General features: G+C 41.9%; 1 protein-coding gene across 1 annotated transcript in view; it reads left to right on the plus strand.

Annotated features, from left to right (window-relative positions):
* ttll5 (tubulin tyrosine ligase-like family, member 5) overlaps positions 1-14,933 on the plus strand; it is a 54,003-nt gene that overhangs the window by 31,003 nt on the left and 8,067 nt on the right. The window contains 4 exon segments of the mRNA XM_034577243.1: positions 444-631; positions 2,590-2,729; positions 9,896-10,094; positions 14,312-14,508. Of these exon segments, the coding sequence (XP_034433134.1) occupies positions 444-631; positions 2,590-2,729; positions 9,896-10,094; positions 14,312-14,508 (724 nt within the window).

Raw genomic sequence — 14,933 nt, forward strand, 5'->3', positions numbered from 1 at the left:
CCACCTACTCTGCTGACATCTTCTGACCTGCTACAGATATTAAATGTAATTTTACATTTCTCAGTGACCATATGTTAATTTGTTTGGAGCCACAATATCAACACTGACCACCACAAAATGATTGATACTTTTCCTAAAGTGGTCAAATCTTTCTTCATAGCTGCTCGCATTCATTCATTCAGCCTCTCCTGACACTCACACACAAACATCGGACACATCTGTAAACTCAAACTGGGTAAGAACAACATCATTTGGTCTTTGCAAACCAAAATGACGAACATGTGTATTTGCACATAGGGTGGGGAAGTGGAGACACATTCAGGACACATTGTAATGCAGGTGTGAATAAACAACCTTAATGCTGAAACACTAGGTCTAGGAAATACCAGGTGTGAACTGGGTCTTATATGTTCTCACATTTGTCTTCTGATTTTTTCCTTCAGTCAACAGGAGGAGCAGCTCCAGTAAGCTTAAGTCAAACTCAGTGGGGGCCTTGAAGGATTTAAACTCCCTCTCTGCCCAGGCCCAGTCCAACCAGCAGGCCTTCATTTCAGCCCTGCAAAAGCTGGCGGATAAGCAGGTTGCTCGCCACTATGCCAGCTCCAGTCACATCAACCTGCTCACACAACACGTGAGTTCATTAGGTTTTTAACCTCTTTAACCCACCGAGCCAACAGCTGCACCCACCTGGAGCAGAAAGTTCCACCGTGCTCGGATAAAGAAACCGTGCCGAGTTATTAAGCAACTGTAATCCGAGCTGTAACGTTTCATGAAAGGAAGACGAATCTGGCCGCTCTTGTGTGTCTCACTGTGAGGTCTCTGATATTTCTCTGTGTTGATGTGTAAACCTGGCTCTGACCCCATGCCTGTGCGCAGCATCTCGCTGCTCATTCATTCAGCAGACCTGTCGGAGCCGGAGGGTCTGCTGCCTCTTACCGCGCACCTTCCTCTGCCATCAGCCCTCAGCTCGCCTGCAGCCTGTGGGCTCCGGTTGGTGCGGGGGTGAGTCTGGCTGGCTTAAACAGTGGTGAGCCGCATCAAGCCCCAGCTCTGTGTGAGGTCTCATTATCAGATGCACCATGGGGGAGTGATTTCTGTTGATACTTAAAAAGCAGCAACTTTTTTTGTGGTAATTGATGCTTATAAATAGAGGAATGTGGCAAATTGGCACTGAGCAGGGGAGCGGCAGCTTCACTTGCTCCATCACCACCTTCTTCTATGTTCCCCAAAGGTTTGTCCTTTGGCCTGGGGAGCCCCGTAACCTCTCTACTCTGCTCCTCCTCCCCCTCCTCTTTCTCCTCCTCTTCCTCACTGGCTTTTTTTCTGTCAAAGTTTTCTGTGATGGCACCAGACCACACAGACTGCAGTTTTTATAGCTTCCTTTTGACTGTACATTATTCTGTCTGTCTAAAAGAAGTTTGCTGTGTTTCCTAGGACTAGTTAATCCTGGACATGGCAGCAGTTTATTTTTCAGGGTGAAACAGTCCAGTGTTTTACACTTAAAGGCTCAGAGGACATTAAGTTTTTTCAGGGCAGAGATTTGAAGTCATTAAATCACTTGCTGAACTAAATGGAGAACTTTGTAAACAGGAACAACACCCTGTTACACTAGTTGACCCCTAAGGTTTTGGTAATTACTCACTCTCATGCTACAGGCCACATACTGTATACACAATTAGGTCTGTACCTGTGTCTACCTGTGTATTTTTGTGCCCAACACTTAAGTATAAGACTATCTATCTTATTGTTCTGATATGTTAAATGATTTGTGGCATTTCATTATGCTCTTTCATTAACTCTTGAACTCTTTCATTATCTATGCTATATATGATCTATGTATATTATCAATATACAATATATACTGTATACATTATACTGAATATATATCCATATAAAGTATATGCTTTTACTTCCTCAATATAGATGAAATAGTTTCTAAGAACATGACCAGTCAACCTTGATAAGTTATTTAAGGCTGTAGCTGAGTAACACCATGCTGAGACATTTTTCACGCTGTACGAGGCTTGGCAGCTTTACAATTTTCCCATTGAACATTTAATGCTACGCAGCAGGAAATAAAGTAAATAAAACCCCAGAGCGGTATGATTAATTCTAACATTCGATCACAGTGCCAAGCATGGTTCCCAGGGTGCGGAGCAGCACCGAGGTGCAGTCGCTTCAGTAGCGCTGATGTGGTTGTAAACACATTTGGCCCAACAAGTCATAATAGCTGATTTTCGTGAAGGATGGAGGTGCCTGTGGGGGAGGGGACCACCTGGATTTAGTGCTGAGCGGAGACTAGCTGTGCCATGTGCGGTGTGTACATTTCAAACAGCTCCCAGATACAAGAGAATAAAGTAGTCGATGTAGAGGGGGGGGGACAAAACACGAGCACTTCATTATACGTTTTCCATAGCTTTCGACGCTGTGTGAGCCGGCTGGTAGCAAGTGATATGATTGCACAGACTTGACTTAATATTGATTCAACAACAGAATGCCAACTTCCTGCTGTTACAATAAGTGTAATGAAAATGTCATTTAATTTGTCTGAGTGGAATAATCAGTTAAAGTCTTCTCCTCTGCCCGCAGCTGACCAATCTGAACCTGGCCAACAGGATGCTGAGCCAAGAGAGCTGCACTCTGAACCCTAAAGTACGGCACACTGCTGCTGCAACACAAGGCCCAGTGAGAGCCGCTCACTCTGGAACAGATCTACTAAGCAGCTCTGGGTGAGTCCAAAGAAATGTGGCATGGCATCTTGTTTTCAGACATTAAAACAGTCTTTGAACGTTAATTTGGGTCTGAAATTGCTTTTCCACAAAAGGCTTCAATAAACCTACTTAGAAAAAAGAAAATGTTACATCCACCCGATCTCCCTCACCATAAAAACCTGAATCTATGAATATGGACACTTACTTCAATTCCGTCCAAATTCCAATCCCAGTTTTTGTGCACTGGAGGCATCAATTTCAATATTCCATTTATGGAATCAGATCAGGATGTACTATCATACTCTTGTAAGAACACATCTTAAAAATATAAGATGAACAAATGAAAAAAATTTAAAGTTGAAGAAAAATCTAAAAATTATAGGGAAACCAGTTGAAACCTTTCTATTTTTTTTTTTTAAGATTGCTCAGTATAGATTGCAAAAAAATGAAAATGATGAATATTGGGAGGAGAAGACACAGGTCAACTCTTTATGAGCATTAACAACTTTCTCTATTACCCTTGTCATCACATTGCACACCTCTGCTGCCTTGTCAGAGCTGTCGTACATCTTTTGGTCAAAGTTCACCGTTGTTCTCACATGTACTATTTGATCGCCCTCTTCTGAGGCTGCACAGAGGGAATTGAGCGTTACAGTCTCAGTGGAGTTCACTGCCAAAGTAAACAGCTTATCTCCTCCCTGAGTTTGTGATGCTGTGCTGATGTACACCATTCCTGTTGCGAAGAATCTGTCAAAAAAACTTGATTTGAATAGGACTTTTCTTTACAATGTTACAACGTGCTTTAGTCAGAAGAAACCGTGAGAATAAAACATTGGAACAGGAGCAGAGATAATAAAACTGAGAGAATTATATAAATAAATAGGAATAAGTGTAAATAAGAGCTTATGTTAATCATATGTGAAAGTTTTCATCAGAAGAAAGGTTTAAGAAGGGATTGAAAAGAGACTTGAGAATTCCATAATGTGGGGGGGGGGCACGGTCACCCTTTTTGTGTTTGTTTTTTCCTTCCTGTCACCTCCGGTAGATTCTCATCTGCAATGGAGGTGAAGAAAACTCCCATGACCTCACGTTGCTTCACGACATCGTCAAACTAGGTCTTTTGTTATTGTTTTGATTGAGAGACACCTCGTTGCTGAAGTTACGAATCGTAAATCTAAAAATGAAAAATGGAATTTGGAAATCAATAGGAAAAAGTGGGGAGGCAAATGCAGAGGGGATGTGTCCATGCCTGTTAGTGCCAGTGATAGGCCGGGCAGCAGCATTTTGTTTTAATTAAAAGCAATGTTAGGAGATCTGGCTGATTAAAGGGCTTTTACAGTAATCCAGGCAAGATGATTTAAAAGACTAAACTTTTTGCAAATCAGGAATTCATGTAAATATAAATAACTTCGTAGATTGCCTTGAGATAAAGGAAAACAGGACTGAAAACAGAAACAGAGGTTTGCGTCAGTTATTACCCCAAGATTACTAGCACTCAGCTTTTGAGTGAGTGATCAACTGTAAGTGTTTACTGTAGAGAAGCAGATTATCGCGGCCTATGGTCACACTCAATAGAACCGCAAGACTTTTTTAATGGTCTCGAACAAATTTTCAGATTGAAGATTGTTAACCCCTGGAAAAAGGTTTCGGAGTGCCAGCCCGTCTTTGGGAACGCGAGTTGCGTGTGGAAATGGGCATTTTGTTCCCTGTTTTGAAATTTTTTTATTGTGCTGCGTGGAGCTAAGCAGCAGCAGAATTGGCAGCTGAATGCCGGGAGTGTGTGTGAAGCATGCTGGCAGCTCAAAACATTGCATTGGAGGGGTGGTGGTGGTGGTGGTGGTGGTGGTGTTTTGGGGGGGGGGGCAGTGTCAACACCCACATAGTCTGTCTGCTCCTGGCTCTTGCCTCTGCAGCCATTGAAATTCCTCCTTCCTCGCCCCTTTCACAATGCTTCAGAGAGGAGAAGGAAGGAAGCACAAGCACAGACTACGATCACATGCTTGTGGTCTGTGGCACCAGACCATGATAATGAACCCAGTGGCGATCTCAGGGTGTGTAATTCATTGAAACATAATCGTCAATGGTCACCGCCCCACACCCCCCCCCCCCCCACCCCTTTTTTTTATTTCTCTGTTGACATGTGAGTGACAGTCTCTCAGACAGCTTGGCCCTGATCTTGGACTCTGTTTTTCCAATCCAGCCCTTTCTTGTGTATCGAGCTGTGAGAGAATGCCAGGAATGTCTGGCCTTTTTCTCTTTTTTAAAATGTTTTTATTTCCACAAGCCAAGAAAAAGAGTTTTAACAGAATATATAATTTTATGGAGGGTATCATGTCGCTTTTCTATATGATACTTAAGAAGCAGAAATCTACTCCTGATCTCCCATTTCTGGTTAAAGTTCTAATGCATTGATGGATCATATATTTTTTTTCTCTAAGGTTTGTAACTCCCTTTAAACTTTTCTGCTTTTACACTTCTTTCACCAGATAATAAATTAAAGTATAGCATCACATTTCCTATTCAAAGAAGGAGGAATGTAGCTTTCATTAGATTATTTTAAATCTCTCCATCAAAAAAGCATGGTTTCCTTTATCTTCCTATTTGTCACTGGCATGTAAAATAAAATGCTCTCGTACCCCAATACCTCAGCCCTTGGTTTGGCAGGAACCTCTTACTGCAGTGAAGCTTCTTTAATAAGAAATTAGGATAAATTATCTTGATTTCACCTCGGTGCTGTTCCTTATAACACAGAATTTCCTGAGTCCCCCACGCACGCACTTACGCACTTACACACGCACTTACACACGCACTTACGCACACACACACACACACACACACACGCATCCACACACACACACGCATCCACACACTAGGGCTGACAATTTGTGCCAAACATACTGAAACTGTTAAGCTCGCTGGCTGTTTAAAGCAACCACAGGGGTGAAGTATGATGGGTTTCAAAGAATAGTACGGCTCTTTGAAGTGCGGCTGCCAGGATCTACCAGGTATGCTGCATCAGCACTCTGAGCGGCTCCCTCACTCCACTGTGCTGACAACCGGGGAGCTTTGAACCATGCTGCACATCTTCGTACACCCACAGCTGGGTTCATTTCCGGTGTTGGACCTCCTGGTACATACATGACGATTTTCACTGAGAGTTCTTGTGAATTAATGGGAACAAAGAGAACCAGAAGTTCAGGCTACAGTCAAGGCGAGAACCTCAGAACAGCCAGTTTGTTGTGTTTGGTTATGTTACTTTTTCAGACAGCCAATTGTCCTTATCACTGTAATGGGTTGGTCATTTCATCATCCAATCATTAATGTGTTATGAGCTGCAGCACCCATGGCCTCCCTGTTTCCTTCTTCCTCTACGAACAAACGACCACAAAACTATTATTCCTTCAGTGTTATGTTCGCTCCAGCACAGTGAACTGAGAAATACCACAACTCTGCTTATGCAGGGTATTTATAGTTCTGTTCAATATTTTGTCAGATTGCTGTTTGACTTGGTTGCAATGTATAATACTCCAAAGGATTTTATGACAGCCGATTTGCTGAACCAACAGCCAAACTCGGTAGAAAGATTTAAATGCTCCAAACATTTAAAATTCTTCATAATAACCTCTGACAAGAGGTTATGTTTTCACCCCTGTCCGTTGGTTGCTTGGTTGCTTGGTTTGTCAGCAGGATTACTCAAATACTACAAAATGGATTGCCACAAAACTTGGTTGAAGAATGGGAGAATTAAAGAACCAATACGATTTTGGCACAGGCGAACCCAGGATTTTTTGGTGGTGCTTTTCACCTTTATCGACAGGACAGTGCAAGGTTGGAAGGGTTAGAGAGACCATGGAAAGACAAAGGCCAGTAAAAGGCCAGGTAAGAAATGAGCCTGCGGGCGCTGCAGGAGGGCTCCATTCTCTATTTTACCTGCGCTACTAGGTGAGGTAGTGGGCCCCTCAAAACTTGGAACTTTCCGATCAATTTCTTTAAAGTGGCCCTTTTTAACAATAAAAACAAAAAGGTGTATTTAGGGAACTGTCATCGAGTGTGTTGGATTTACTTGATTGACTTGCAGGTGACTTCTGGGCCTTGGTGGAGGTATTCGCTCTACTGAGTATCATTCTAGTATTATTTGTCACTTTAGCAGTATGTAGCTCAATCATCTCTGCTGTTGTTGTTTGAAATTAAATCTGTCAGGTAAATTTGCTTCTTAATTTTCCATGTAAGGTCTCCTTTGAGAGTAAAAACCAGAACTGGTCATTTTACATCGGTAGGTGTTCAAGATATCAAGATATTCTTGGTTTTATTCCCACAACAAATCTCCAGAGAGTAGCCACTTCAGTATTTTTAGGACATTTCAACTCAGTGTTATACTGTTGCAGTAAAACACGGTAAACAAACACTGATTAATGGCTGGAAATACCCTCACACTCCTGAGGTGGCTGATGTTTACACTGACCTGGCAGGGCTTTGAGATACTGCGGCATGATGTCATCTCAACTCATACCGTCCATTTTCCCACATTCACACTGGGTTAGATTGATGCGGCACATGTGCTCAACTTGCACCGCTGTGTTGTTCTACAGTAATTTATATCCGCGTATTAAAGGATGGCGAGCTCACCGGGGAGTGAGCTGACTCCCACGAGCTGAGGTCCGGCAGGGAGGGAAGTCCCAGATAGTTTGAGCTCTGCACATGTGCTGTTCTAGTGATGAGAAACTCAGCTGTAAAACTGCTCTTCTCTCTCCTTTTTCTCCCCCCTTATTTCATTGGTTACCGTTTTGGACTGACCTCTGCTTTCTCCTGCTTTTAAATCATGCTGATCTCCAGTATTTATTGCGTGATGTTGTGATGACAATCCCTCTTTGGAAAGATCTCTCCTTAGGGTGTTACAGTGACATTGTACTCAAGGAAAGCTTTTGCTCCTCACCTGAAAAAGAGAGGGTTTCAGACCACATAATAATAAAATGGAACTCCTGAAGGTCCCAGTGGTCCAGCGTGCAAACGGCAGCCAAGTTAAAGGAAATGACTGCTGTAAACAAAGAACAAGTTCTTGTTTTGTCTCCTGGCGTGGTAGAATCTCTGGCCTTGCAAGGTTCACAGACAAGCCTTTGTTTCCAGAAGCTGAAAAAGTTGAATTGGCCTGCGGTCACACCAGTTGTTTTTGCAATATATTTGCCATTATATGAACTGAGAAACGCATGGGTGGATAGTATGTTCACATGAGTGTAAGATCCCTTGTGTCTTTGTTTGGCTGCACTGGACACAAATACTTTTTCACTTGAGCGGCACAAGATTATTATCCCACACTGGGCATTGTTGCTCGAGACTAATTGAATTCTAATTTTAGAGCTTGTCATGGTTTGTTTCTAAAATACTGTAGCTCTTGTGATTTTAAGTCCCCATTGTTTTCTTTTAGCCTATAGACCAATGGACAAATGTTATTACATATAATGGGTGGAATTTCCAAAAGCCTTTTTGTCATTAAGACCCAGAGGGATCCTGTTTCTCCAACTGTGCTTGTATCTCTCAGTCTCTTTTCATTTTTTCAAAATGATATATATTTTAACACGCATCTCCCAATAGTGCTCTTTATGACATTATTTTTGGCTGGGGTGGTACATACACAGCAGCACACCAGAGTCCACATAGACTCAATTTAAGCGTGTCTGAAGAGAAGGTGGTCACCTCATTGCTTTAGCAGGGGCCAAAAGGAAAAAAAAGGCTGAAACAGGCTTAGTCCTAATGACAGATAATCCAGTTACAAACTCGTGGAGCTCGTCAAAAGGTTTGCTTTCCAGTTTGTGGCTTTGTGATGTGAATGGAACGTGAAGCTTGAGGTGCACTGAGGCAAAGAGGAAGGGTTTTTAGTTCAGCCTGAGTTTGCCACAGGCGTGCCCTCTACTCTGACTCTGATTTGCACACTTTGACTTGGGGCTTCTGTGGGCCCAGTAGCCGGCGACTGGGTTGCTGTGAGCTGTCTTGTCTTTTTACATTTTTTGCTCGTGGTGTTACAACTCAACACGTGGTTAAATGGTCAAATAACTGACGAGGAAAAGATGGTGGCAAATGCAGTGCTGGAATATGGTTTATGATAAAGCCGCTAAAGTGTGCATCAGCACAATTGTTCTCATCTAATAAGAAGGGTACGCCTTTGAGTCAGCTGTAGCTTCATATGAGGGCACAGGGATTTGGGAAAAAACAGCGTGGGGTGCACAAAACTTCTCATCCCTTACCAATCATCATTTTAACAGCTTGTGAACACCTCTACGTCGTAATTTATTGAGATTCACTGCAATTGATGTTATCACACTTTGTCTATGCTCCTCAAAAATTACATATAAAAAAAGGATTGTCGTGAAAAAATTCCACCCGTTACCTTAAAATGGTTTGAATGAAACTCTACACCTTCCTTCCTCACTTCGTGACTGGGATCTGTGACTCTCCTAGTTTGGTCCCGGCCCCTGCTCTCTCTCTTCCCCCCCTCACAGCTCACCTGCAGATGAGGAGCCTTTTCTTACTGAGCTCCACCCACAAGTCGACAGGATTGGTTTCTTAGATTTGTGACATCACCAACCCTGGCTGTCTATATTCAGCCATGGTGTTGACTGCTTATGTCACTCAAAATGTCTTTTATCATCAAGGGGAACAAGACATGTTAACATGTTTAAAAACTTCCCAAGATGGGGACTTTAATTTTCCAGTGGGTCAATAGAAATACACTTTTTGCATGAAAATGTCTTCATATTAAGCAACAGCCAGTTAGCTTAGCTTATCATAAAGATAGAAAATAGCGAAACAGCTGTGTCTGTCAAAAAGTATCCGACATCCACCGACCAGCACATCCAGAGCCATGCAAAGTGTTTTCCACAGTCTCTAGTCTTTATGCTAAGCTATGCTACAAGGCAGCTGACTGTAGCTTCCCATTAAACAGATATGACATGAAAGTGGTGTCGACCTTCTTATCTAACTCTGAAGACAGTGATTAAGCATATTTCCAAAACATTTTTCTTAACGGTAAGTTGTGGGAGGTGAAGTCCTCAGTTATTCAGTGTCTTTTAGAGTGAAAAAAATAAAACACTGAACTGACACAAATTGCATGATCCATTCAAAGAAAAACCGGCTGTGTGTTGATTTGAATTGTGTTAACTTTTTCACTGACTTCTCAATATCTCTCTAAGCCACAGGCCCCTGAAGGAAGATGAGGGTTTTCGGGAAGGGCAGATGCAGAGTGCCTACAGCCTGGTGACGGGGGTGAAACCCCAGCAGCGCTACCAACCCACCCAGGGAAGCTACCAGCTTCAGTTTGCCATCCAGCAGCTACAACAGCAGAAACTCCAGTCTCGACAGTTCCTGGACCAGAGCCAGTACAGACATCAGGTACATAAGAGAGATTTTACATAACTGTCAATTATATAGTAATATGATAATGTCTCATTTTAAAGGTCCTGTCCAAATAGAACTGGTAGGGTTCCACTTTTCCCTTCAGTCGCAGGTTGAAAAATGGTTTCAAGCGTCTCATTTTTAGGAATAATTTTGGTCGAGTCACTTTGCTGTGAATTTATTGCTCCTAAATTATTATCTTAGTGTGCCAGCCAACTCAAATTCCTGTATCGTAGAACGAGGCACTTTGACGTCTCTGTAAAGAAAATTAATAATACAGTGTCATTTTCATTATACATGTTCTGCTTGGTACAGTGGTTTGTCAGACAAACTTAGAAAAAAAACGCAGGTGATGCAAAATAAAGTTATTCGTTATTTGTAAAATGCATCCCCTCGTAGGAATTAAAAAAGTAGTACTGCTACCAGTAGAGCTCTTTATTATTATTAATGGTTATGCTCCCAAATACATGTGCATTGAGATTACAATGGTTCATTCTCAGCATATAGCTATAATACCAGGGCCAGTGTATGCTCATGTTTAGTGCTTAGAGTAAATCATGTAGCCAGAGGCTCCTTTTTTTTTTACACCACTGGCATGTTGTGGAACAGCCTTCCTTTGCTAATAAAGCTCTCAGATCTAAGAGGAGCTTTTAAAAGCCAGGTCAATATTTTTTTATGGAATAGGGTTATAGATTTGTGATCTAATAAACATCCCATTTTTATTTGATGTGGATTTTTTTTCCCTCTAGGATTTAATGGTACCTTTTAGAATTTTTTTGTCTTTTGTCTGCTAACCCATAAATAAAAATCAATCATCAATCAATCAATCAATTCCCTGCTCACTGGGAGTTAAGAAGCTGTGACAACAACAGTTTACTGCGATTTGTTGTTGACAGTTGAAATTCCTTATAATTTATTCCCATTAAAAATTCAGAGTTATTTTGCTAGATTAGGATTAAGTAAAAAGTGAAAATGTGTTGTTCACCCTAGTATCGTCTTGTCTTACCCCAAAAATCAGGTCTGCATTAAACTGAACGACGTTTACAAGAATTTCTGAGTTATAACTCAGGAAAAGCCTCATATTTGTGTCTGTACAAAATATCCCCTTACCTAAGCACAATGCTGTCCAAAGCAGTGCCAGAGACACCCACATGAGAGGGAACGCTTTCATGTTAGCACTTAGAAAACTATTCAGAGAATCTCTCCCCAAACCACGTTACAAAATGGTGTTCGGTGGGAACATCGTTCTCAACAGAAGCTCATTCCTGGAGATCCAAACATGACTCCTCGCCCATAGATTACACTGTTTGGCTGAGTGACTCGGTTAGGGTTGTATTGAAAGGTGAGTAATAAAGGAATGCTGTCTATTAGGGCACTGGAGAGACCCAGGAGTCCCCCACGAGTTTGGAGTCTTACCATTACTGTTTATATCAGCTCTATTTGTGTTCCCATTACAATAGAAAAAAAGTTTTCTGGATATGAGTTTCTCAGCAGTAGTAATGTAGCGACAAAGAACCTTTTAGTCGTGCCTGAGTGGCCATGACAGATGTGATTTGGCTGTTTTTAGATGGAGATTAGAAAGGTAGAGGGGTCTTGGTCATTCCGCACAGCGTAATTTTAATGGCCAGAGAGAAAAAAAGATAGCCCCTCCGTCTTTCTGTGCAGTTGCTTTGAAAGGGGATCTGAACAGGAAGAGTGTATTTATTCTTTTCCAGAGGATTTTGTGGAGGCAATCTATGGATGGAGAGAAATGGAGACAGGAGAGTGCCATGGGACAGCTCAGGGGCTGGAATGATTGGATGCACCCGTTTTTTTCCGATGGCTCCTGAGTAATGCAGTTTCTCTAATGTCACTGTTTTTTCCCCATCTTGGTCGGGCCTTAATTAATGCAATTAAGGTGATATTTGTCTTGGCTTGGTCCAGTGGCCTTACGCAAGGCACTTTATGAAAGTGATCCCTTGCCTTTCTCCGTTCCATTCGCCTTCTCATTTTTTTTTACTCATGGTTTGAACACATTTGACCAAGTTCCTCTTGTTGCGGATGTTTTCCCATCACCCTCGAGGCACATGGAGGCAGGTATATCTCTGACTGCATGGGTTGAATTCCGGTAAAACTTTTGAGAGTCGCCTCTGGATTAGATTTTCTCACTGTCAAAATAGAAAACCCTCTTCTGTAAAATCATCCCTCCCTGTTTGTTCAGCCCACATGGCATTATCTGCCTCTTTACAACCTAATGTATATCTTATTGATTCTTTTTGATGATCTAAATCTTTGTCTCAGACACTTGATTTTATTTGAGGAGCTTGAGAGAGGTGCTTTGGTCTTTTTGATACAAATTCACTTCATATCCCAGAAATTACCATGTTGCCTTTTCTGTCCTCGTGGGAAAATTTGATTTCTGCTTTTGAATTAGCTAAAGACACAACTCAAAGTACTTTTTAGAGTGTGAGTGCACATATATGTCTATATCTGTGCTTCTGTGTGAGAGAAAAAGACAGGGGGCTGTTCTGGAACTCCGGTCCACGTTCCAGTTACTGGGTGCAGACTGCACGGCTCCTCCACAGGCTTGGCCCTGGGCCACCTGGCAGTCAAAGAAAGGTGCCCTTCCTGGCCCCGCTCAAACTGAATTGCGGCCATAGGCCTCGCAACCTGGAAACTCAGCTTCTCATTTATCAACACAGAAATTACATCAGATATTCCCTGTCACACCGCCGGCCCCTTTGAACGGCTGCACCGTGAGGCTGGAAAACCATTAGCTTGTTAGATAGCCGTATAAAGCTGCAGAGAAAATAACATAGACATGAGATGTGGATGGAATGTATGTGAAGCATTCCCCAGCACTACAAGGACAGAGTTGAAATGTGGCTCTAAAATATAATGTCAGACAGAAAACTGAAATTTCCCCCCTTTTCCCAAGCCTTTGAAGAGACCTTGTATAAGCAAATAAATAATGTGAAGAATTTGCTTTTCAGAGCAGCCAACGTCAGAAAAATGTTGGGCTTGTTTTGATAGTGGATGGCATTTGAGTAATACCTGCACTAATTCACATCCAGATCTCTGATATTTCACCTTAATGTCAAGAGGTAACGTTTTTTTCCCATGACAAACCCAACCTAAATATAACCACACTTCCTTTTTCCACTTATGGAGTAAAATATACACAATACATAAGGATACAGATTATAAAAAGTAGAATGATATGAATGAAACAGGTTTAATTGTGAGAGAGATTTATGTATTTCTGAAGTGGTGCTGGACAGAGTTCACGACAACCAAGACAGTTGTACAGACTTAAATAATATTCTGTTGGCATAGTTATACATTTACTACAATTTGAATAATTAAGAAACTCTGCTATCAGATCTTTCTAAAGACATTACAACTGTTTTTTTTAAATCTAATGTTGTTGGTAACTACTCTAAATCCATTCCAATCCATTTCACTATCTATACTTGTTATTTCCTGAGGGTCGCAGCCAATCCCAGCTTCCACTGGGAGAGAGGCAGGATACACTGAATCTTTATCCAATTAGAACATCTGGATTCAAAACAACCTTATCTTTTGTATCTCAATGAACCATTTCTTACATCTGACAACTAACCTTTAAGCAAGAATTCGCTATGAGTGTGTTTACTCTTTGAGGCAAATAGAAAACAGTAAGTTCAGTCTCACATAATGCCAAATAGTCATATATTTAATTTAGAGATTTCTTGACAAAGTTGTTTTAAAGTATATATATACCAATACAGAAAAATTAACCATCAATCACAGATGTCACATTTTTTAATAACCATAAATAGTGGTCCAAGACTCGATCCTTGTGGAACACCACACATGACCTCTCCACCCACAAACTAAAATAGTCCCTTTAATAAAAAACATATTAAAAAGAGTTTCCTTTAACAGTTGCTAGCAACAAGCTTATTACTTTTATGGACTAAGCTTTAAAGGTGCTTAGTGCCCCTTTGCTGTTGTAGACTTTTTTCTGTAATGAGTGTTCCTGGCTTTTCAGGATTATAACTAATGGTCGACCAGTGTGTAATCATTGTTAGTAGATACTCTAACTGTTCTGACAGCCATGTGGTTGATTCTCCATAAAAGTCCAACTGCACCCAAAGTTCTCACTGGAAACCTAAGTTTATGAAATTGGAAAAGTAGTTTCATTGTTTTAATGCAATTGACCGTAAACAGCAGTTGTCTTTTTTGTCTCTTAGGCTCCATTTCCAGACCAGACGGGCGCTCCACTCACCCAGACTCCCGCAGGTTCATCCAGCTGTCCCCCAGCCAGCTTTCACGTTTGGCCCAATCACAGCCATGTCCATGGCCACATCCAGACCGTTCTCGCCCCAAAGCCGCCCAGCAGTGCTCGAGAGGGACAGATCAGGAAAACGGCAACAAAACGCCTCATCAAGTAAGACCAGCTTCGCAACTGAGCAGCTTAAAGAGAAAAGATTAGCAAAGTCTCCATTAAGTGTTTGCAGTGGGGTGGTGTTGACCGGCCAGTGCTTGTGGAGGGAGACATTGAGTTCAACAGGACATGGCTAATGCTTATGAGAGTTCAAACATGTGTGCGGTGGAGTGCTCCCAGTCGTTTGGCTGCAGGGTGTATCTGCCTGTTCAGTAAACAACCTCATCACTGGACCGGTTTCTGCATGAACCGTAAACAGAGCTCGGTTCAATGGAAGGGCCCGGACTGCGAGCCCGGTTTAAGTCCTGTTTGGTTTGGAGATAAGCTGAAGAGCACAGAGGGGGAAATAAAAGGAAAAGAGTGAAACTGAGCAGAACTGCCAGCTTTTTCCCTCACTTATTTTATGACTTTATTACGGCAACATCTGG

Source organism: Hippoglossus hippoglossus, chromosome 22 (genome assembly GCF_009819705.1).
Source record: "Hippoglossus hippoglossus isolate fHipHip1 chromosome 22, fHipHip1.pri, whole genome shotgun sequence".
Taxonomy (NCBI): Eukaryota; Metazoa; Chordata; class Actinopteri; order Pleuronectiformes; family Pleuronectidae; genus Hippoglossus; species Hippoglossus hippoglossus.